Below are 24,718 nucleotides of genomic sequence, written 5' to 3' on the forward strand. Positions count from 1 at the left end.
AATTCTGGGAGACTTTAACGCATGGGTCGATACACACTCTTCCCAATTTGGAACTGAGCTACTTCTCTCCATGAATGAACTGGGCTTCTCTCAAGCCATCAACCTCCCTACCCACAAAAAAGGACACACTGCTGGACCTCATTTTCCATTCAGAACTCCTAATATCCAATGTGGAAATTGATCCAGTAGTTTGGTCAGACCACCACACTGTCCACTTCTCCTTTACAGCACCGGCTACAAAACGCCAAGTGAAAGAACTAATAAAATATCGTTCCTTGAAAGGTTTGACACCCCAACACCTTCAGACAGCCTCAATCTAGGCGGACTGACAGATCACAACTTAGGCCTTGAATCCATGGTCCTTAAATATAACCACGATGTCTCAGCCGCTTTTGACGCCATAGCTCCATTAAAAATAAAACGTTCTGCACCATTACATCATGCTCGCTGGTTTGACAACTTTATAAAGGAACTAAAGAAACAGGGACGCAGACTGGAACGAAGGTGGCGCAAACACCAGTCCCCTGATGACAAACTTTCCCTAACTGCTCGCCTCAAAAAATATCAAACGGCGATTAGCAAAAAGAAGTCCTTATTCCTGTCTCACGAATTGCAAATGCAGCCAACAGACCTGCCCAACTATTCCGCACGGTTGACAGTCTCTGCAATCCATCTTGCAGGAAATCCAGCATCAGACCTTCACAGGAACTGTGCGAGAAATTTGCCCACTTCTTCTCAGACAAAGTCTCCTCCATACGATCTGCCATTCATTCACAGCCCAAGAAACCCATGCAGAGCTATATAACAGGTGCAAAAATAGCCTACCACCATGGTCTGATTTTAAAGTAATCACTGTAAAAGACATCTTGGACATCCTCTCAAACCTTCGCCAGACTACCTGGGATCTGGCCCCACTAAGTTCATGTTGAAATGCCCTGAACTTATTACACCGGCATTCCACAAAATAGTCAACGGTTCCTTACAAGAAGGGTGGTTTCCCTCTACTCTGAAAGAAGCAATCGTCAGGCCACTACTCAAGAAACCATCCTTAGACCCAGATGCTCTAAACAGCTACAGACCTGTCTCTAACCTCACCATTCTGGGAAAAGTTATTGAAAAGGCTGTCTACCTCCAACTTGAAGACAGGTTTTCCAGAAACAACATCCTTGACCCTCTTCAATCTGGCTTCAGGAAATATCACAGCTGTGAAACAACCCTCACCCAGATTTGCAATGATCTGCTCATTGCAAGAGACAAGGGTCAATGTTCCATCCTGATTTTGCTCGACCTCTCAGCGGCTTTTGACACAGTCGATCATGGAATCTTGCTCAACAGGCTACAAGAGTACTGTGGCATAGATGGCATTGTTCTCCAGTGGTTCAACTCCTTCCTGGCTGGCAGAACACAAAGGGTAGCCTTAGGGCCCTTCCTCTCCAACCCTGTACCACTAAAATACGGTGTACCTCAAGGCGCAATATTATCCCCTTTACTTTTCACCATATACATGCTGCCACTTGGAGAAATCATACAAAAACATGGCCTGACATATCATTGCTATGCTGATGACACCCAGCTATATTTGTCATTCAAACCTGGCATCACAGTCCCTACTCCACAAATAAACTCATGCTTAGCTGAGCTTCAGGAGTGGAGGAATATGAATTGGCTAAAACTTAATGCTGACAAAACTGAGGTACTTGTTATCGAGGGCCAGGGCTCAACAGCAAAGCAGCCCCAGTCTCAACCAACACCGCTAAGGATAGGGAGCTCAGACCTGAAAAACTCAGACTGTGTGCGCAGCCTGGGAGTACTGATAGGAAATTAAGCTTCAGGAATCAAATCTCAGCTGTTGTGAAACATTCCTTCTTTCATCTAAGGAATATTGCAAAGATTAAACACCTAATTCCTTCAGAGGATCTTCCAACCCTAGTCCATGCCTTTGTCACATCAAGGTTAGACTACTGCAACGCCCTCTACACAGGCCTGCATAAGAAAGACTTACGCCGCCTGCAATTAGTACAGAATGCCGCCGCAAAGCTGTTAATGAGCCAACCCCGCCATTGCCACATAACACCAACCCTGAGCTCACTCCACTGGCTACCGATAAAATGGAGAATTCTGTTTAAGATTGGCTTACTGACATTCAAATCCTTGCACAATCTGGGCCCTGGATACCTGGAGGACTTGTTGCAACTGAATCACACCCCCCACAATCTTAGATCAAAAGGACGCAACACTATGGTCACCCCCAGAGTCCACCTCAAAACCTTTGGAGACAGAGCCTTTTGTCATGCTGCCCCTACACTTTGAAACTCCCTGCCACACCCAATCAGGACAGCTCCATCCCTGGAAGCATTTAAGTCTAAACTGAAAACCTACCTCTTTAGTCTGGCATTCATGAACATCTGACTATCTCCTCCTGTAACACAACCCAGCCTGCAACTCTGTATTAATCTGAGACACAACTATGCGCTTTGAGTCCTATGGGAGAAAAGCGCTTTACAAATGTTATTGTATTGTATTGTGTGTCTCTCTGTGTACAAGAGGCAGTGTGTGTCTCTCTGTGTACAAGAGGCAGTGTGTGTCTCTCTGTGTACAAGAGGCAGTGTGTGTCTCTCTGTGTACAAGAGGCAGTGTGTGCCTCTCTGTGTACACGAGGCAGTGTGTGCCTCTCTGTGTACACGAGGCAGTGTGTGTCTCTCTGTGTACACGAGGCAGTGTGTGTCTCTCTGTGTACACGAGGCAGTGTGTGTCTCTCTGTGTACACGAGGCAGTGTGTGTCTCTCTGTGTACACGAGGCAGTGTGTGTCTCTCTGTGTACAAGAGGCAGTGTGTGTCTCTCTGTGTACAAGAGGCAGTGTGTGTCTCTCTGTGTACAAGAGGCAGTGTGTGTCTCTCTGTGTACACGAGGCAGTGTGTGTCTCTCTGTGTACACGAGGCAGTGTGTGTCTCTCTGTGTACACGAGGCAGTGTGTGTCTCTCTGTGTACACGAGGCAGTGTGTGTCTCTCTGTGTACACGAGGCAGTGTGTGTCTCTCTGTGTACACGAGGCAGTGTGTGTCTCTCTGTGTACACGAGGCAGTGTGTGTCTCTCTGTGTACACGAGGCAGTGTGTGTCTCTCTGTGTACACGAGGCGGTTTTATTGAATTTTCAGCAAAGGACTGAAAATACACACACACACACACACACACACACACACACACACACACACACACACACACACACACACACACACACACACACACACACACACACACACACACACACACACACACACACACACACACACACACACACACACACACACACACACACACACACACACACACACACACACACACACACACACACACACTATACAGCGCTGCTTAATATGTCAGCGCTATATAAATACTTAATAATAATAATAATACGTATTAGAGATAGTTGGTGTTTGGAGCAGGGAGTGTCTCCTGTAATGCCTAATAAGCAGAGTTTTAACCGCACCGCTCAGGCCCCGCTGGGCCGATTTGCATAATTTTTATTTATTTTATTTTTTTTGCTACACGCAGCTAGCACTTTGCTGTGTGCAATGCGATCGCTGCCGCTACCCGCCGCTATTCGCCGCGCCGTGGCCGCCCCTCCCCCCAGACCCCATGCGCTGCCTGGCCAATCAGTGCCAGGCAGCGCTGTGGGATGGATCGGAGTCCCCTTTGACGTCATCCCGCCCGTTGCCATGGTGACGGGGGAAGCCCTCCAGGAGATCCTGTTCTTTGAACGGGATCTCCTGATCTCCGATCGCCTCCGGTGATCGGAGGGGCTGGGGGGGGGGGGGGGGGATGCCGCTGAGCAGCGGCTATCATGTAGCGAGACTTTGTCTCACTACATGAAGAAAATTTTTTTAATTTTTTTTTTAAATGGCTTTGCTGCCCCCTGGCGGATTTTGATAAACCGCCAGTAGGGTTAAATCAAGTGTGACTGGTAGGTTTAAGGAGTCCCTTATAAAATGCATTACAGATTTCCAATATTGATTAACCATAGGACAGGACCATGTACAATGTATAAAATTGGCATTGGTGGATTTGCATTTAAAGCATCTGGTAATTGGTGACAGAAATTTTCGTTTGGCTGAAGGCTTGTTCAACAAATACTGGAATTGGCAGAGCCTGAATCGGAACATTGCACAGGGCTAATCTGCTTTACAAACTAATAATTGAAAGTGATTAATTGCACACAGGTCTGGTTCAGATACTGCTGATTATGGTCACCATAAATTGGGGAAAAATGAAGCAGAGTGCCATGTCTAAGTCAAGGCACACACACACAGTTTTGATTGGCCAATCACTGGCCACTTTTACCACCTCCATGTAGTATGAGGACCAACAGATTTTGAATACTATGGGCAGATTGTGCAGGTAAACACTCACACTATATGGACATGGTAAAATTGGCCAATCAAAATTTGATGTGTGTACGCACCCTTAACCACTTGAGGACCTAGGACTTTCTACCCCTTAAGGACCGGCCACATTTTTCCATTCAGACCACTGCAGCTTTCACGGTTTATTGCTCGCTCATACAACCTACCACCTAAATGAATTTTGGCTCCTTTTCTTGTCACTAATACAGCTTTCTTTTGGGGCTATTTGATTGCTCCTGCGATTTTTACTTTTTATTATATTCAGCAAAAAAGACATGAATTTTGGCAAAAAAATGATTTTTTTAACTTTCTGTGCTGACATTTTTCAAATAAAGTAAAATTTCTGTATACATGCAGCGCGAAAAATGTGGACAAACATGTTTTTGATTAAAAAAAACCCATTCAGTGTATATTTATTGGTTTGGGTAAAAGTTATAGCGTTTACAAATGGTGCAAAAAGTGAATTTTCCCATTTTCAAGCATCTCTGACTTTTCTGACCCTCTGTCATGTTTCATGAGGGGCTAGAATTCCAGGATAGTATAAATACCCCCCAAATGACCCCATTTTGGAAAGAAGACATCCCAAAGTATTCACTGAGAGGCATAGTGAGTTCATAGAAGATATTATTTTTTGTCACAAGTAAGCGGAAAATGACACTTTGTGAAAAAAAAAAAAAAAAAGTTTCCATTTCTTCTAACTTGCGACAAAAAAAAATGAAATCTGCCACGGACTCACCATGCCCCTCTCTGAATACCTTGAAGGGTCTACTTTCCAAAATGGGGTCATTTGTGGGGTGTGTTTACTGTCCTGACATTTTGGGGGGTGCTAAATTGTAAGCACCCCTGTAAAGCCTAAAGGTGCTCATTGGACTTTGGACCCCTTAGTGCAGTTAGGCTGCAAAAAAGTGCCACACATGTGGTATTGCCGTACTCAGGAGAAGTAGTATAATGTGTTTTGGGGTGTATTTTTACACATACCCATGCTGGGTGGGAGAAATATCTCTGTAAATGACAATTTGTTAATTTTTTTTACACACAATTGTCCATTTACAGAGATCTTTCTCCCACTCAGCATGGGTATGTGTAAAAATATACCACAAAACACATTATACTACTTCTCCTGAGTACGGCGATACCACATGTGTGGCACTTTTTTGCACCCTAACTGCGCTAAAGGGCCCAAAGTCCAATGAGTACCTTTAGAATTTCACAGGTCATTTTGAGAAATTTCGTTTCAAGACTACTCCTCACGGTTTAGGGCCCCTAAAATGCCAGGACAGTATAGGAACCCCACAAATGACCCCATTTTAGAAAGAAGACACCCCAAGGTATTCCGTTAGGAGTATGGTGAGTTCATAGAAGATTTTATTTTTTGTCAAAAGTTAGCGGAAAATGACACTTTGTGAAAAAACACAATTAAAATCAATTTCCGCTAACTTTTGACAAAAAAATAAAATCTTCTATGAACTCACCATACTCCTAACGGAATACCTTTGGGTGTCTTCTTTCTAAAATGGGGTCACTTGTGGGGTTCCTATACTGCCCTGGCATTTTAGGGGCCCTAAACCGCGAGGAGTAGTCTAGAAAACAAATGCTTCAAAATGACCTGTGAATAGGACGTTGGGCCCCTTAGCGCACCTAGGCTGCAAAAAATTGTCACACATGTGGTACCGCCGTACTCAGGAAAAGTAGTATAATGTGTTTTGGGGTGTATTTTTACACATACCCATGCTGGATGGGAGAAATTTCTATGTAAATGGACAATTGTGTGTAAAAAAATCAAACAATTGTCATTTACAGAGATATTTCTCCCACTTAGCATGGGTATGTGTAAAAATACACCCCAAAACGCATTATACTACTTCTCCTGAGTACGGCGGTACCACATGTGTGGCACTTTTTTACACCCTAAGTACGCTAAGGGGCCCAAAGTCCAATGAGTACCTTTAGGATTTCACAGGTCATTTTGCGACATTTGGTTTCAAGACTACTCCTCACGGTTTAGGGCCCCTAAAATGCCAGGGCAGTATAGGAACCCCACAAATGACCCCATTCTAGAAAGAAGACACCCAAAGGTATTCCGTACGGAGTATGGTGAGTTCATAGAAGATTTTATTTTTTGTCACAAGTTAGCGGAAAATGACACTTTGTGAAAAAAAACTATTAAAATCAATTTCCGCTAACTTGTGACAAAAAAATAAAAACTTCTATGAACTCACCATACTCCTAACGGAATACCTTGGGGTGTCTTCTTTCTAAAATGGGGTCATTAGTGGGGTTCCTATACTGCCCTGGCATTTTAGGGGCCCTAAACCGTGAGGAGTAGTCTTGAAACGAAATTTCTCAAAATGACCTGTGAAATTCTAAAGGTACTCATTGGACTTTGGGCCCTTTAGCGCAGTTAGGGTGCAAAAAAGTGCCACACATGTGGTATCGCCATACTCGGGAGAAGTAGTACAATGTGTTTTGGGGTGTATTTTTACACATACCCATGCTGGGTGGGAGAAATACCTCTGTAAATGGACAATTGTGTGTAAAAAAATCAAAAGATTGTCATTTACAGAGGTATTTCTCCCACCCAGCATGGGTATGTGTAAAAATACACCCCAAAACACATTATACTACTTCTCCCGAGTACGGCGATACCACGTGTGTGGCACTTTTTTGCACCCTAACTGCACTAAGGGGCCCAAAGTCCAATGAGTACCTTTAGGATTTCACAGGTCATTTTTGTTTCAAGACTACTCCTCACGGTTTAGGGCCCCTAAAATGCCAGGGCAGTATAGGAACCCCACTAATGACCCCATTTTAGAAAGAAGACACCCCAAGGTATTCCGTTAGGAGTATGGTGAGTTCATAGAAGTTTTTATTTTTTTGTCACAAGTTAGCGGAAATTGATTTTAATAGTTTTTTTTTCACAAAGTGTCATTTTCCGCTAACTTGTGACAAAAAATAAAATCTTCTATGAACTCACCATACTCCGTACGGAATACCTTTGGGTGTCTTCTTTCTAGAATGGGGTCATTTGTGGGGTTCCTATACTGCCCTGGCATTTTAGGGGCCCTAAACCGTGAGGAGTAGTCTTGAAACCAAATGTCGCAAAATGACCTGTGAAATCCTAAAGGTACTCATTGGACTTTGGGCCCCTTAGCGTACTTAGGGTGTAAAAAAGTGCCACACATGTGGTACCGCCGTACTCAGGAGAAGTAGTATAATGCGTTTTGGGGTGTATTTTTACACATACCCATGCTAAGTGGGAGAAATATCTCTGTAAATGACAATTGTTTGATTTTTTTACACACAATTGTCCATTTACATAGAAATTTCTCCCATCCAGCATGGGTATGTGTAAAAATACACCCCAAAACACATTATACTACTTTTCCTGAGTACGGCGGTACCACATGTGACAATTTTTTGCAGCCTAGGTGCGCTAAGGGGCCCAACGTCCTATTCACAGGTCATTTTGAAGCATTTGTTTTCTAGACTACTCCTCGCGGTTTAGGGCCCCTAAAATGCCAGGGCAGTATAGGAACCCCACAAGTGACCCCATTTTAGAAAGAAGACACCCCAAGGTATTCCGTTAGGTGTATGGCGAGTTCATAGAAGATTTTATTTTTTGTCACAAGTTAGTGAAAAATGACACTTTGTGAAAAAAAAACCAATAAAAATTAATTTCCGCTAACTTATGACAAAAAATAAAATCTTCTATGAACTCGTCATACACCTAACAGAATACCTTGGGGTGTCTTTTTTTTTCTAAAATGGGGACACTTGTGGGGTTCCTATACCGCCCTGGCATTTTACGGGCCCAAAACGTGAGTAGTCTGGAAACCAAATGTCTCAAAATGACTGTTCAGGGGTATAAGCATCTGCAAATTTTGATGACAGGTGGTCTATGAGGGGGCGAATTTTGTGGAACCGGTCATAAGCAGGGTGGCCTTTTAGATGACAGGTTGTATTGGGCCTGATCTGATGGATAGGAGTGCTAGGGGGGTGACAGGAGTTGATTGATGGGTGTCTCAGGGGGTGGTTAGAGGGGAAAATAGATGCAATCAATGCACTGGGGAGGTGATCGGAAGGGGGTCTGAGGGGGATCTGAGGGTTTGGCCGAGTGATCAGGAGCCCACACGGGGCAAATTAGGGCCTGATCTGATGGGTAGGTGTGCTAGGGGGTGACAGGAGGTGATTGATGGGTGTCGCAAGGTGTGATTAGAGGGGGGAATAGATGCAAGCAATGCACTGGCGAGGTGATCAGGGCTGGGGTCTGAGGGCATTCTGAGGGTGTGGGCGGGTGATTGAGTGCCCTAGGGGCAGATAGGGGTCTAATCTGATAGGTAGCAGTGACAGGGGGTGATTGATGGGTAATTAGTGGGTGTTTAGGGTAGAGAACAGATGTAAACACTGCACTTGGGAGGTGATCGGACGTCGGATCTGCGAGCGATCTATTGGTGTGGGTGGGTGATCAGATTGCCCGCAAGGGGCAGGTTAGGGGCTGATTGATGGGTGGCAGTGACAGTGGGTGATTGATGGGTGGCAGTGACAGGGGGTGATTGATGGGTGGCAGTGACAGGGGGTGATTGATGGGTGATTGATAGGTGATTGACAGGTGATTGACAGGTAATCAGTGGGTTATTACAGGGGAGAACAGATGTAAATATTGCACTGGCGAATTGATAAGGGGGGGTCTGAGGGTAATCTGAGCGTGTAGGCGGGTGATTGGGTGCCCGCAAGGGGCAGATTAGGGTCTGATCTGATGGGTAACAGTGACAGGTGGTGATAGGGGGTGATTGATGGGTAATTAGTGGGTGTTTAGAGGAGAGTAAACGCTGCGCTTGGGTGGTGATCTGATGTCGGATCTGCGGGCGATCTATTGGTGTGGGTGGGTAATCAGATTGCCCGCAAGGGGCAGGTTAGGGGCTGATTGTTGGGTGGCAGTGACAGGGGGTGATTGATGGGTGATAGGTGATTGGCAGGTGATTGACAGGTGATCAGTGGGTTATTACAGGGAAGGATAGATGTAAATAATGCCCTGGCGAATTGATAAGGGGGGGGTCTGAGGGTAATCTGAGCGTGTAGGCGGGTGATTGGGTGCCCGCAAGGGGCAGATTAGGGTCTGATCTGATAGGTAACAGTGATAGGGGGTGATTGATGGGTGATTGATGGGTAATTAGTGGGTGTTTAGAGAAGATAACAGATGTAAACAATACATTTGGGAGGTAATCTGACGGCGGGTTTGCGGGCGATCTAATGGTGTGGGTGGGTGATCAGATTGCCCGCAAGGGGCAGGTTAGGGGCTGATTGATGGGTGGCAGTGACAGGGGGTGATTGATGGGTGATAGGTGATTGACAGGTGATCAGTGGGTTATTACAGGGAAGAACAGATGTAATGAATGCACTGGTGAATTGATAAGGGGGGGGGTCTGAGGGCAATCTGAGCGTGTGGGCGGGTGATTGGGTGCCCGCAAGGGGCAGATTAGGGTCTGATCTGATAGGTAAAAGTGACAGGTGGTGATAGGGGGTGATTTATGGGTGATTGATGGGTAATTAGTGTGTGTTTAGAGGAGAGAATAGATGTAAACAATGGATTTGGGAGGTGATCTGATGTCGGATCTGCGGGCGATCTATTGGTGTGGGGGGGTGATCAGATTGCCCGCAAGGGGCAGGTTAGGGGCTGATTGATGGGTGGCAGTGACAGGGGGTGATTGATGGGTGATTGATGGGTGATTGACGGGTGATTGACAGGTGATTGACAGGTGATCAGGGGGGATAGATGCATACAGTGCATGGGGGGGGGGGGGGTCTGGGGAGAATCTGGGGGGTGGGGGGGGGTGATCAGGAGGGAGCAGGGGGCAGGGGGGGGTATAAAAATAAATAGCGTTGACAGATAGTGACAGGGAGTGATTGATGGGTGATTAGGGGGGTGATTGGGTGCAAACAGGGGTCTGGGGGGTGGGCAGGGGGGGGTCTGATGGGTGCTGTGGGCGATCTGGGGCGGGGGGGGGGAGAAAATCAGTGTGCTTGGTGCAGACTAGGGTGGCTGCAGCCTGCCCTGGTGGTCCCTCGGACATTGGGACCACCAGGGCAGGAGGCAGCCTGTATAATACACTTTGTAAACATTACAAAGTGTATTATATTACACACTTTATACACTTTGTATGCGGCGATCGTCGGGTTAACATCCCGCCGGCGCTTCCGTATGGCCGGCGGGATGTTGCGGCGAGTGAGCGGCGACAGGCGGAGGCGGAGGATCGCGTCACGGATGACGCGATCGCTCCGCCCATGCCCAAACAAGGACCGCCGCCATTTGTCAATACGGCGGTCCTTGCGGCGTCTGCTTCCCAGCCGCCATTTGCCTATACGGCGGTCGGGAAGTAGTTAAGCCTGGTACACATTTTCAGTTATGATTGGCCAATATAGCATGAGCATCCACAAATATTGAATTGTGCAGGTAAACTCTCTATTATACTATACAGAGGTGGTAAAATTGGTCAGTGATTGGACAATCATAATTGAAAGTGTGCAATGGGCTTTATACCAAACTGCTCTCCCCACCATCCTCTCTACCGTCATGTTCACCTGTCGTGGTGAGATCAGGTATTCCTGTATCTCTAACACTGGCATATTCTGCAGTACTGCAGTGGTGTGATGAATGTTGTTGTCAGGGAGGGGCCACACATACATTCCTGCAGTAATAGTAATGCGTGCATCATCCAAAGTTAGCAAGCCGCAGCTGACTGCCTGATATAGAAATCGCACTGTGCAATGTTTGGATACAAGACGCACACTTTTTTTTTTTTTTTTTCCTCCTTGCATATGAGAACCGCATTAGATGTGAAAGAGCCCATTGATTACCATGGGCTGTCATATCTGGTGCGATTCTGCCTGCAGGGAAACTTTGTGATCCCCCTCAACTGTGGGGGGCCGACTATTTCCTCCTACAGACACACAATTTACTAATAGCAAGATGTTTTGAATCAGGATGATACCATTTATTTGGCTAACTTAAAAGAATAAGAGTAAGCAAGCTTTTGACTTTGCAGACTTGCATCCTGTTTGTTTGGGCTAGTTGAAAACAACAAAAACACAGGGACACCAGGAGCCCTAGTTGAAATGCTAGGGTCACAGATAGTTACATACAGCAAAAGGAGGTGCCCATAGGATGTATATAAGTCTAATAGATCTATATGCGCGATAGATAGATAGATAGATAGATAGATAGATAGATAGATAGATAGATAGATATCTCTCTATATATAGATAGATAGATAGATATCTCTCTATATATAGATAGATAGATAGATAGATAGATAGATAGATAGATAGATAGATAGATAGATAGATAGATAGATAGATAGATAGATAGATAGATAGATATCTCTAGATATCTCTAGATATAGATAGATAGATATAGATAGATAGATATCTCTAGATATAGATAGATAGATATAGATAGATAGATATCTCTAGATATAGATAGATAGATATAGATATAGATAGATATAGATAGATAGATATAGATAGATATCTCTAGAGATAGATAGATAGATAGATAGATAGATAGATAGATAGATAGATAGATAGATAGATAGATAGACAGATAGATAGATATCTCTAGATATAGATAGATAGATATAGATATCTCTAGATATAGATATAGATAGATAGATATAGATAGATAGATATCTCTAGATATAGATAGATAGATATAGATAGATAGATATCTCTAGATATAGATAGATAGATATAGATAGATAGATATAGATAGATAGATATAGATAGATATCTCTAGAGATAGATAGATAGATAGATAGATAGATAGATAGATAGATAGATAGATAGATAGAGATATCTATCTATCTATCTATCTATCTATCTATATCTAGAGATATCTATCTATATCTATCTATCTATCTATCTATCTATCTATCTATCTATATCTATATATATCTATATCTCTATCTATTATAATATAATATAAATAACTAGGTAAGAAGAAGATACTCTTACCTGCTACGAAAATTGAAGACAATTGTGTAAAATATAATAATTTTTTTTTTAAACAAATTATTATATTTTACACAATTGTCTTCAATTTTCGTAGCAGGTAAGAGTATCTTCTTCTTACCTAGTTATTTATATATATATTGTGCATATAGATCTATTAGACTTATATACATCCTATGGGCGCCTCCTTTTGCTGTACATAAACATCCTGTTTGTTTGCAAGCTGATGGTACAAACAGCTATATGTATGCAACATCAAAAGGAGATGCATAGATTTTTTCAAGCATAAAAAACAAAACAAACGATGTATCCCAAATTGATGTTGCACGTATATAGCTGTCTGTACCATCAGCTTGCAAGCAAACAGGATTGAAGCCCGACGAAGGTTGCAAAGCCGAAAGCTTGCTTACGCCTATTCTTTTAAGTTAGCCAATAAATGGTATCATCCTGATTCCAAATATCTTGCTTTTACTGAATGGCTAACACGGTACAATATCCTACTGCTACTACAATTTACTAATATGATCCCTGAAATTAAAAGGACTCCTGAAGTGAGGGATATTGGAGGATGAATACTGGAATACCAGTTGCCTGGCATCCTGCTGATTTTTTTTTTGATTTTTTTTTTTGCATTAGTAGTGTCTGAATCACACACCTGAAACAAGCATGCAGTTAGAACAGTCAGAGCACCTGATCTGCGTGCTTGTTCAGGGTCTATGGTATTAGGCCTCGTTCAGACTATACGCGCTGCCATGTGCATTTTGGTGTAGAAAGCCGTTCTACCGTTCCCATCATATGCGCTGTTGTGAATGGGATCTGCAGCGCAGTGCATAGTAGCGCAGATGGCGTGCGATTGTATGCGTTGCGTTCCGATTGCACAGCCATCTCTGCTAAATGATCTGAATGAGGCCTTAGAGGTAGAGGATCAGCAGAATAGCCAGGAACACCACATTTAAAAGGAAATAAATATGTCTGCCTCCTTATCCTTTTCACTTAAGGCCGGATCCATAGTATAAGCGCTTTTGTGAGCGCTTGCGTTTGATTAGCGCTTGTTGAGCACTTGTTAAAAAATTGCTCCCAATCAGTTTCTTTAAAATCGCAGTAAAAATTGCAGTGATCGCGTACACGAAAAACATACGTGATCGCTGCAATTTTTCCGTGACTTTTTTACGTGCTTTTTACCGTGATTTTAATAAAAGTGAATGAGAGCGATTTTTTTTCCTTAGCACTCAGCGATCGCTAATCAAACGCAAGCGCTCACAAAAGCGCTTATAGTGTGTATCTGCCCTTTTTACAAAGCTTTTGTTATTGCTGAAGATAATCATTAAGTCCTCAGTTTGGGTTAAATAATATGCATTTGACAGTTTAACCTGTGTACTTTTTTTTTTTTTTTTTGTGAAAATGTAGGGCTATACCTGCTCTGCCAGTTCTGAGTCTTGCAGCTGTATTTTTTCACGAAGCCAGTCTGCAACAGGCACCCTTTAGTCACATGATATAGTTCTTTCTGCTGAGCCACACCTCCCTGCTGTTTCATAGGCTGTTGTGGCCTTGCAATAACTGTGGGACAATGAAATGAGCAGGCAGGGCAGAGTTTGCCGGGAAGGAGATGAGGATATTGAAATTGGAGAAGCAGGAATCTTGTGTGTTTTTTGTTTTGTTTTGTTTTGTTTTTTTACCAAAATGTTAACTTTTTAAAACACTTTAATACATAATTCATGCAAAGCAATATTCCATTACATAAGTAGCTATGCTGTAAGTGGGGATTTAATGCGTGCATTTGGGAGGTGGTAAAAGGCTCCTGCAATGTTGGATGGAGAATGCTTATCACTTTGATCACTTGATTTCAGGAGCAACTCAACACAGATCATGAAATATGTATAACATTTTATTTTTGACGGAGTATGGAATATGATTTTTTTTTTTTTTGCATTGATCTAGTAACAGAAATCTACCAGAGAGATGTACAGGTTCTCTTTGTTCCCGGGATTGTCCTTAGGAAGATCCCACCAACCCCCACCATTATCAGGTAGGTGGAACCGAGGTTCTAGAACTCAAAGTGCTTTAAAGGAAAACTAAGCTGAGAAGGATATGGATTTTTCTTTTTAAATTAATACCAGTTGCCTGATTCTCCTGCTGATCCTGTGTCTCTAATACTTTTAGCCACAGACCCTGAACAAGCATGCAGATCAGGTGCTCTGACTGAAGTCAGACTAGATTAGCTGCATGCTTGTTTCTGGTGTGATTCAGCCACCACTGCAGCCAAAGAGATCAGCAGGATTGCCAGGCAACTGGTATTGTTTAAAAGGAAACGTCCATATCCCTCTCAGTTTAGGCTCCCTTTAAAGGGGAACTGAAGAGAGAGGTATATGGAGGCTGTCATGTTTATTTCCTTTTAGACAATACCAGTTGCCTGGCAGCCCTGCTGATCCTCTGCCTCTAATACTATTAGCCATAGCCCCTGAACAAGCATGCAGCAGATCAGGTGTTTCAGTGGTTCAGACTTATAAGTCTGATCTGACAAGACTAGCTGCATGCTTGTTTCTGGTTTTAATCAGATACTACTGCAGAGAAATATACCAGCAGGGCTGCTAGGCAACTGGTATTGATTAAAAGGAAATAAACAGGACAGCCTCCATATACCTCTCTCTTCAGTTCCCCTTTAAGTCTTTATGAGATGGCCATCTTCTGTGTAGTCCGTTCCTGAGATATCATTTAAGTATGTTATTTTATACCCCTTTTTGTTTTCAAGGTAAAGAACACCATGTTTTGAAAGTTGAGGTTAAAGAAGAAGAAAAAGAGACGTATGTGAGGAGTGATCAAAACTCTGTGGAGGATGGTGACATGATGACAATTAAAGTGGAAGAAGAGGAGACCTATGTGAGGGGTGATCACCATTCTATGGGGGAGGGTGACATGATTGTAACTATCAAAGAGGAAGAAGAGGAGACCTATGTGAGCAGCAACTGGCAGTCTATGGAGGAGGGTGCAATGATGACAGCAATGAAAGAAGAAGAAACATATGAGTTGGGTGATCAGCAGTCCATGGAGGAGGGTGTAATAAAGTGGACAATAAAACAGGAGGGGACCTTTCTGGATATCAACGCAGGCAAGTATTCAGCACAAAAACTATTTAAATGTATTCTTCTAATTCTTCTAAAATATGCAGGTCAGCAGAAGGTGATGGAAATTCTACCCCCCCCCCCCCCCGACCTTCCTTACTTTGTATTCACTTACTCCCCTCTCTGACCCATTTCACTGTGCTACTCAAGGATATTCCCTCCCTCAAGCACCACTCCAATGCTTCTGTGTCTTACAGGGAGTAGTAAGAAGCCTAATAAAGAGGGTCTCTTGGGGTGGTGCTCTGAGGACAAGAGAGTAGGTGGTCTCTGGGGGCGGAGGCTCTGAGGGCAGAGAGTAGTTGGAAGCCTAGTAAACTAAATCCCTGGGGGCGGGGGCTCTGAGGGCAGAGAGTAGTTGGAAACCTAGTAAGGTAGGTGGTCTCTGGGGGCGGAGGCTCTGAGGGCAGAGAGTAGTTGGAAACCTAGTAAGGTAGGTGGTCTCTGGGGGCGGAGGCTCTGAGGGCAGAGAGTAGTTGGAAGCGTAGTAAACTAAATCCCTGGGGGCGGGGGCTCTGAGGGCAGAGAGTAGTTGGAAACCTATTAAGGTAGGTGGTCTCTGGGGGCGGAGGCTCTGAGGGCAGAGAGTAGTTGGAAACCTAGTAAGGTAGGTGGTCTCTGGGGGCGGAGGCTCTGAGGGCAGAGAGTAGTTGGAAACCTAGTAAGGTAGGTGGTCTCTGGGGGCGGAGGCTCTGAGGGCAGAGAGTAGTTGGAAACCTATTAAGGTAGGTGGTCTCTGGGGGCGGAGGCTCTGAGGGCAGAGAGTAGTTGGAAACCTATTAAGGTAGGTGGTCTCTGGGGGCGGAGGCTCTGAGGGCAGAGAGTAGTTGGAAACCTATTAAGGTAGGTGGTCTCTGGGGGCGGAGGCTCTGAGGGCAGAGAGTAGTTGGAAACCTATTAAGGTAGGTGGTCTCTGGGGGCGGAGGCTCTGAGGGCAGAGAGTAGTTGGAAGCGTAGTAAACTAAATCCCTGGGGGCGGGGGCTCTGAGGGCAGAGAGTAGTTGGAAACCTATTAAGGTAGGTGGTCTCTGGGGGCAGAGGCTCTGAGGGCAGAGAGTAGTTGGAAACCTAGTAAGGTAGGTGGTCTCTGGGGGCGGAGGCTCTGAGGGCAGAGAGTAGTTGGAAACCTAGTAAGGTAGGTGGTCTCTGGGGGCGGAGGCTCTGAGGGCAGAGAGTAGTTGGAAACCTATTAAGGTAGGTGGTCTCTGGGGGCGGAGGCTCTGAGGGCAGAGAGTAGTTGGAAGCGTAGTAAACTAAATCCCTGGGGGCGGGGGCTCTGAGGGCAGAGAGTAGTTGGAAACCTATTAAGGTAGGTGGTCTCTGGGGGCGGAGGCTCTGAGGGCAGAGAGTAGTTGGAAACCTATTAAGGTAGGTGGTCTCCGGGGGCGGAGGCTCTGAGGGCAGAGAGTAGTTGGAAACCTATTAAGGTAGGTGGTCTCTGGGGGCGGAGGCTCTGAGGGCAGAGAGTAGTTGGAAGCGTAGTAAACTAAATCCCTGGGGGCGGGGGCTCTGAGGGCAGAGAGTAGTTGGAAACCTATTAAGGTAGGTGGTCTCTGGGGGCAGAGGCTCTGAGGGCAGAGAGTAGTTGGAAACCTAGTAAGGTAGGTGGTCTCTGGGGGCGGAGGCTCTGAGGGCAGAGAGTAGTTGGAAACCTAGTAAGGTAGGTGGTCTCTGGGGGCGGAGGCTCTGAGGGCAGAGAGTAGTTGGAAACCTATTAAGGTAGGTGGTCTCTGGGGGCGGAGGCTCTGAGGGCAGAGAGTAGTTGGAAGCGTAGTAAACTAAATCCCTGGGGGCGGGGGCTCTGAGGGCAGAGAGTAGCAGTGTCTGAATAACACCAGAAACAAGCATGCAGATAATCTTGTCAGATCTGAAAATAATGTCAAACACCTGGTCTGCTGCAAGCTTGTTCAGGGCCTATGACTAAAAGTATTAGAGGCAGAGGATCAGCAGGACTGCCAGGCAACTGGTATTGTCTAAAAGGAAATAAACATGGTAGTCTCTATACTCCTCTCACTTGTCTTTTATGTCCATTTTATAACAAAACTGTAGCTAGTTATCCTGGAGATCATGCAAAATGCAGGGCAGCACATGGGGATGGAGGGATGAACTAACAGGACAAGGCTCCATGTGAAGGGGCAGCTGGTGTGGGAACCCCTCTGACAGGAAGAGATGTGCACCCCATTATCTCTTCCCCAGCACTCCTGTCACACACACATACCCGAGCTCTGTGAAATCTGTCCCTGCTAGAGCCACATACATGACTGCTGCCTGCACACAGGAGAATGAATGTTTTATAACTATATCTTCCCAATAGATGGACAGGATGTGGGGAGCCCCTCGGAGGGACGTCTCATCTCACCACCAGATGATAATGCAGAAGATAATGGCGTCACACAATATTCTGCAGGAGGAAACCCCATTAATGGAAATACACATCACAGACTTTACCATGAGGAGAGATCACCGGATCCCTCTAATCCTGAGGAAGCTTCTGACACATTGCATCCTGACACTCCAGGCCTACATTTGAGATTTGCTGATGCAAATGGGTCGTCTGATCCATGTAATGATGAGGAATCCTCTTCTGTCACATCAAATACTGTTACCCCTACAGGTGATAAGCAGAATATATGTTCTGAATGTGGGAAATGTTTTAGAGAGAAACAACTTCTTGTGTTTCACATGAAAAGTCATGCAGCTGAGCGTCGATATGCCTGCTCAGACTGTGGGAAATGTTTTTTCCATAAACAAAACCTTATTACGCATCAGAAAAGTCACACAAGAGAGCGTCCATTTTCTTGTTCGGAGTGTGGGAAATGTTTCATTCACAAAGGAAATCTAATCTCACACCAGAGAAGTCACACAGGGGAGCGTCCTTTCTCTTGTTCAGAGTGTGGGAAACGGTTTGTACTCAAGAAGGGCCTCATTCAGCACAATAGAACCCACACTGGTGCAAGGCCTTTTTCATGTTCAGACTGTGGGAAAACATTCACTGAGAAGAAATCCCTGCTTTACCACCAGAGGATTCACACAGGCGAGCGCCCTTTTATATGTTCAGAGTGTGGGAAAGGTTTCATTTGTAAAGGAGAACTTAACAAACACCAGAGAGTCCACACTGGTGATAGTCCTTATGTGTGTTCTGAGTGTGGGAAATGCTTCATACAGAAAGGAGACCTTCTTGCACACCAGAGGAGTCACACAGGCGAGCGTCCCTTCTCCTGTGTAAAGTGCGGCAAATGCTTTAGTCATAAAAGAAGCCTTCGGAAACACCAAATATTTCATACAGATGACCGGCCGTTTGCATGCTCAGAGTGTGGGAAAGGTTTTATCTGTAAAGGGGATTTCCACAAGCATCAGAGAATTCACAAGGGCGAGCATCCCTTTTCATGTTCAGAGTGTGGGAAAGGCTTCCTGAGTAAGGCACATCTGTTTACACACCATAGAATCCATACGGGTGAGCTGCCCTTCTCATGCTCTGAGTGTGGAAAAGGGTTCCTGAGTAAGGCACAGCTCTTTACTCACCAGATAATTCATACAGGTGGGCATCCTTTTTCCTGTTCAGAGTGTGGGAAGGGGTTCCTCAGCGAGTCACAACTTCTGACACACCTGAGAATTCACACAGGCGAGCGGCTTTTTTCCTGTTCAGAGTGTGGGAAAGGCTTCATTCGTGAAGGAGAGTACCGCAGACACCAGAGGATTCACAAAGACGGCCATCCATTCTCGTGTGTGGAGTGTGGAAAAGGGTTCTTGAGTAAAGCCCGTCTTCTGTCACACCAGAGAACTCACACAGGCGAGCGGCCTTTCTCATGCTCAGAGTGTGGGAAATGTTTCATTCAGAAATCGCACCTTTTTGAACACCAGAGAATTCACACTGGGGAGCAGCCTTATTCCTGCCCTGATTGTGGGAAAACCTTTACGTTCAGAGGAAGCCTAATTTACCATCAGAAAAGGCAGGCTTGCTGATGCTGGTGATATATCTGCACTGCTGTTTCATAGGTTGAATATTTCAGGAGGACCAAGGTTGTAAATTAATAAGGGTCAAAGAGCCCTTAATGAAAACCTCATCCTTTGGGATGCAAGGATCGGCTCAATCATTAGATTCCTAAAGCTCCACCCCCCTCAGCTGCTCTAAGCGTTGCCATGACCCACCTACAACTTAGCAGCCACCTGTTAGAGCGGGGTTGCCAAGCTAGAGGTAGGCTGCAGCAGTGCAGGTGGGCTTGGCCACAGAGCTCAGGAACACTTCGGGCCAAAACTGCCATGCTGAGGTAGGGAGAGGAGTTTCAAGATAACAATTTAGTGGTGAGTAACCCTAATACTCATCAATCCTTTCAGCACTAGTGCTGTTTTTTACATTACGGGTTTTGTTATTTTTGATCTTGGTACTTTTCAATAGAAAAATCTATGCAACAGACTCAAGTCCAGGCACAAATACTGCTTAAAACATGACCTGTACATCACTTCTTCTCAACATTAATCATCCTTTATCTATTTATACTTGACTAATTCCACCAAGGTTTGCCCAATGTCCTCTGAAGGTTGCCTTAACTTCTAACGTAACACCATTCCTGGGCAATTTCTATTTTTTTTTTTGCAAGCTTTGATTCGCTGCACATCTGGCATGTCACTGGCATCACACTGGACTTGCATTGTGCAATTTTTTTTTTATGTGACTCTTTTTTTTTTTTTCTGTAGAAAAGAAAGTGTGTGTGTGTATTTTTGGTTTTGTTTTTTCAGAATGGATGTGCAATTCAAGTCTTAATGTAAGTCTATGGAACCACAGAAAAATAAGAACCTGAAGTGAGAGAGATATAGAAGCTAACATTTATTTCCTTTTAACAAATACCAGTTGCCTGGCTATTCTGCGGATTCTCTGCCTCTCATACTTTTAGCCATAGACCCTGAGCAAGCATGCAGATCAGGTTTTGCCAACAAAAATCTGATTAGCTGCATGCTTGTTTCAGGGGTGTGATTCAGACACTACCGCTGTCAGAAAGATCAGCAGAACAGCCAGGCAATCTGCATTGTTTAAATAGAAATAAATATGGCAGCCTCCATATACTGATTGTTTCAGGTTCCCTTTAAACAAAAAAGAGGAAAATGGTCAGGGAAAAAATATGTACATTTTTTTTTCATAGAATTAATCATATACACAAATGGATTCAAAAGAAACTTCAACCCAAAATTGAACTTAATCCCAAGCAGTAATTGGTTCCCCCTTCCCACGAGAAATCTTTACCTTTTTTCAAATAGATCATCAGGGGCATTTTGTATGGCTCATTTTTGGTGAAACCCCTCCCACAGTGTGATGTCATGACCATGGCCCTGACAGTTTGCTGTCTGTTGCATTATGGGAAATAATGACTGCTTCCAACTGCCAAGCAAACAGTATCACCCTCTGTGCATGACTAATGTTATAAATACATTTTGCTACTTACATTATTTTCGCTACAGTTCCTGTTTCATTTCTTAATAGAACAAAATCATTTGATATAGTCCTAACAAAAAAAATGCGTATACATCAGAAAGTTGAATGCTAAAAAGATATCCAGATGAGTTGATGGATAATTAATGAGGATAAAAGCAAACCTAGAAAAAACAAAAAGGAAGTAAAAATGTACATATGTTTTTTTTAAATAGTACAGCATGGTGCATTATGTAACCAAGTCGAAACTGGCAGTATAAGGAGGGGAGCAATACACCCAGGGGTCAGTATCATTTTAAAGATCCAGCATTAAAGTATACCCAGATTGAGGAGGAGGGAGGAGGGGGGGCTAGAGCTACATATCTCCGTATTGGTGGAGAGCCTTTAAAAACACACCCTATTGTTGCAGCAAAGGATCCCTCTATAGCTATTTGACTCTTTGCGAGTAGAATTTGTTTCTTCTGGCTGTGGATGAGCACACCCAGACTAGCCTTGCACAAGCATGCCCAGTAGAATAAACTGCTCGTGCACAGAGGGAATAAAAGCTGTGCACATGCAGCTTCATTCTACTGGGCATGTACGGACTTTACTTGCACATGCCCAGTTCAGATGTGTTGGTGTACATCCAGGAATAAAGCCGGAAGAAACCCATTCTGCTGTTTTTCCTTTATGTCAAATATGTTCAGAGGGACCCAGTGCTGAAATGGTGGGTTGCAGGAGGATCTAGGAAGCGCCTGGGCTACCCAGAGGCTTTCTGCTACTGAGGGAAGTATGTATTTTTTTTCTTTTAATTTAGGCGTACTTTATAGATCTTAGGGTACATCTGCACACACATTAGATTTCCAACCGAGACGACCTGAAGCAGACATCTCAGCCCAATTTAGTCTATTGTGTGTATGTAGATTTAAGCTTGTAGAAATTAAAAGGAACTCAATATATCAGCCTCCATATGTCTCTCACTTCACATTCCCTGTAAACAATGCACATTGCCTGACTGTCCTGATGACCCTCTGCCTCTAACTCTTTTAGCCATAAACCCTGAACAAGCATATGCAGATTAGATGTTTCTGACTGAAGTCTGACTGCATTAGTCACATGCTTGATTCAGGTGTGTGATTCAGACACTTCTGCAGCCAAAGAGATCAGCAGAACAGCCAGGAAACTGGTATTGTTAAAAAGGAAATAAATATGGCAGCCTCCATATCCCTCTTACCTTAAGTTCCTTGTAAACCTTAGTGACTGAAAAGTGACATTATAGTGATAACCTGGCGGGTGAAATCATCTGCTGGGTTCATCTGTCTTTTGCTGACTGTTGATGAGATCTCCCCAATACAGATCCATGCTGTGTTCTTGCTTACATCTGGGTCTACCAGTTTCTGCATTCTCCAAAATATCAATATGTTCAAGAGGGGAAGGGGGACTCCTTGTCATAAGTACCCCTGAATTGAGGGAAAAAGTATTGAATGAAGCTCATGGTGGTCTAGATTGCCTCCTCCTGAGTGTGATCCATAGTGGAGGAAAAGGTGTCAGTCCATCTCGGTGAGAAGTCACATGGCTGCTAGGCAACGCTTACCAGGGGAACAGAAAGTGACTTGTAGTCACTTTTTATTGGGCTATCAGACAACGCGTTTCCCGGAGAAGACACCCTATGTTTCTTCAAGTCAAGAGAGTTCATGGTAAGCGTTGCCTAGCAACCGCGTGACTTCTCATCCCTCCTTACAGCCGCTAGCAACACTGTGACGGGCTAACATCTTTTTCTCCACTGTGGATTCCCTCCAAGGAGACCAATGGTCGTGTCTAGCTACAATGCGCCTCCCTTCCTGCATCCTGGACTCCTCGCTGAGGTCTCGTGCCTGCTGCTGACTGGAGAGCCCGTTCCCCGGCTAAGAGGGACACAAGCTGACTTATCCTTGCCAACAGCCACTAAATTCCAGGTGAAACCTGTCCTGGATAGGACAGTGTGATTGCAGCTTTCTGCCAGTCACAGAGTGCTTTTTTTTGTTTGTTTGTTTTTAGCCATGTTTATTGGACCACAGAGCTGCATGTGAGCATGTGGATTGCCTGATCGCACCAAAAGGGGATACTCCAAAACCCCATTCTATCGCTACACGTTTCCTGACACTATTACGGCGTATAACGCCAGCTGGGTATGGGGAGAAGTGATTAAACTTTTTTTTACAGGAAAAGTCGGAAAACTTTATAGAGCATAAAGGCTCCATTGAAGTCTGCAAGCTTGATTGTTCTATTGCATTTTTCTCCCAGTTTCTTTTTGCCAGGTGCTCTACCTGACTGTTGCATTGCATCCTCCAATCTGTCAGCAGTGTGTGAATCAAACACTACTGATGCAGGAATGATCAGCATGTTGCCAAGTAATTGGCATTTTTTTTTACAGGAAATAGATATGGCAGCCTTCATATCCCTCTCACTTCAGGTGTCCTTTAAACCAGGTGTCCTTTATTAAAAGTTTCCAAGCAAAAGAACCATTAACACCTGTAAAATCCCCTCTGATGAGGCCTAAAACACAAAATAATGTTACGGCGGTTAGCCTGATGGGGGAGCCAAGTTTTTTTCCCCTCCTAGATATAGCATTTTTCCATCTTGCTTTGTACCCCATGCATGTGCCTGTACTCTGTCACTCTGCATGCATAGCTTACTATATTACATATGACATCACTCTCCCACAATGCTCTTGGAAGGCACGCCTCGAGATTTATGCCTTAGCAGAGTCCCCTGAAGGACACTCCCAGGGATGTAAAATAATAATGTTAATGTATTGTATAATATGAAAGCAATCTGTACATGCAGACTTGGAATTTAGGTGTAGGCCCACTTTTATCAGATACCCTCAATGAATAGCGAGACTTTTCTTTCTTGTTGGGTGTAGAGGTTCTTCCTCTTCATCAGTGGCTGGATAGTGTACTGGTTAAGGGCACTGCCTTTGACATGGGAGATCAGGGTTTAAATCCTGGCTAGGGTCAGTACCTATTCAGTAACGAGTTAAAGACAAGACTCCCTAACACTGCAGGGTGGCCTCTTGAGTGTGTCCCAGTGGCTGCAGCTCTTAAGTGCTTTGAGCCTGACAGGAGAAAAGCGCTATACAAATGTACATATTGTTATTCAGATCATTCCCTCTCCTTTTTGCTGTAAGCTATGTGATATTTTCTTCTGTATTTTGCTTTGTTGTTCTGTTGTATGGATTAGATGAAATAATAATAATAAAACAGATGTGTGTTCTGTTTTTTGTGCCTGAATTGTGTCATTGTTCTGCTGGATTCACTGCGAAATAAAGCCACGTATTATTTCCAGGAAGTGTTCCCAGTCGTCCTGATGGGTTGTCACACACTCCATGCCCAGTAATAAGCCCCACTCTTCCTCATTTAATATTATTTTGTAATAAATAGAGATGGTCAGTGAGATCCAAATTATTTCAAGTTGATGCAGCATTATGCAAATTTTGTGTGCAAAGTTATGCAGCTTGAACATGAACCAATCAAATCCTGCTGAGGTAAAATTTGATTGGTCCATTTTCAAGCTGCATAAATTTGAATATGAAATTTTGTATAGTCTTGCATCAACTCGAAATTATTTGCATTTCATTGACCATCCTGTTAGCTCGATTTCATCGGAGGCAGCTACAAGATGACTTAGCAGAATAATCTGCAACCCAGGTTAAAGTTCTCCCCCAATCCAAGTGAATACCCTCTCCTCCAGCTGGGAGATACAGAACCACAAACACTTAAATTGGTGGAACAGCATCTGAAATCTTTATT

General features: G+C 44.2%; 1 protein-coding gene across 1 annotated transcript in view; it reads left to right on the plus strand.

Annotated features, from left to right (window-relative positions):
- The window catches only part of LOC137534767 (zinc finger protein 605-like), a 40,992-nt gene extending 16,846 nt beyond the window's left edge, over positions 1 to 24,146 (plus strand). The window contains exons 3-5 of the mRNA XM_068256403.1: positions 14,346 to 14,433; positions 15,157 to 15,513; positions 17,838 to 24,146. Coding sequence (XP_068112504.1) covers positions 14,367 to 14,433; positions 15,157 to 15,513; positions 17,838 to 19,486 — 2,073 coding nt within the window. The 5' untranslated portion in view covers positions 14,346 to 14,366 and the 3' untranslated portion in view covers positions 19,487 to 24,146. The remainder of the gene's footprint in view (positions 1 to 14,345; positions 14,434 to 15,156; positions 15,514 to 17,837) is intronic.
- Positions 24,147 to 24,718: the final 572 nt, after the last annotated feature.

Source organism: Hyperolius riggenbachi, chromosome 10 (genome assembly GCF_040937935.1).
Source record: "Hyperolius riggenbachi isolate aHypRig1 chromosome 10, aHypRig1.pri, whole genome shotgun sequence".
NCBI lineage: Eukaryota > Metazoa > Chordata > Amphibia > Anura > Hyperoliidae > Hyperolius > Hyperolius riggenbachi.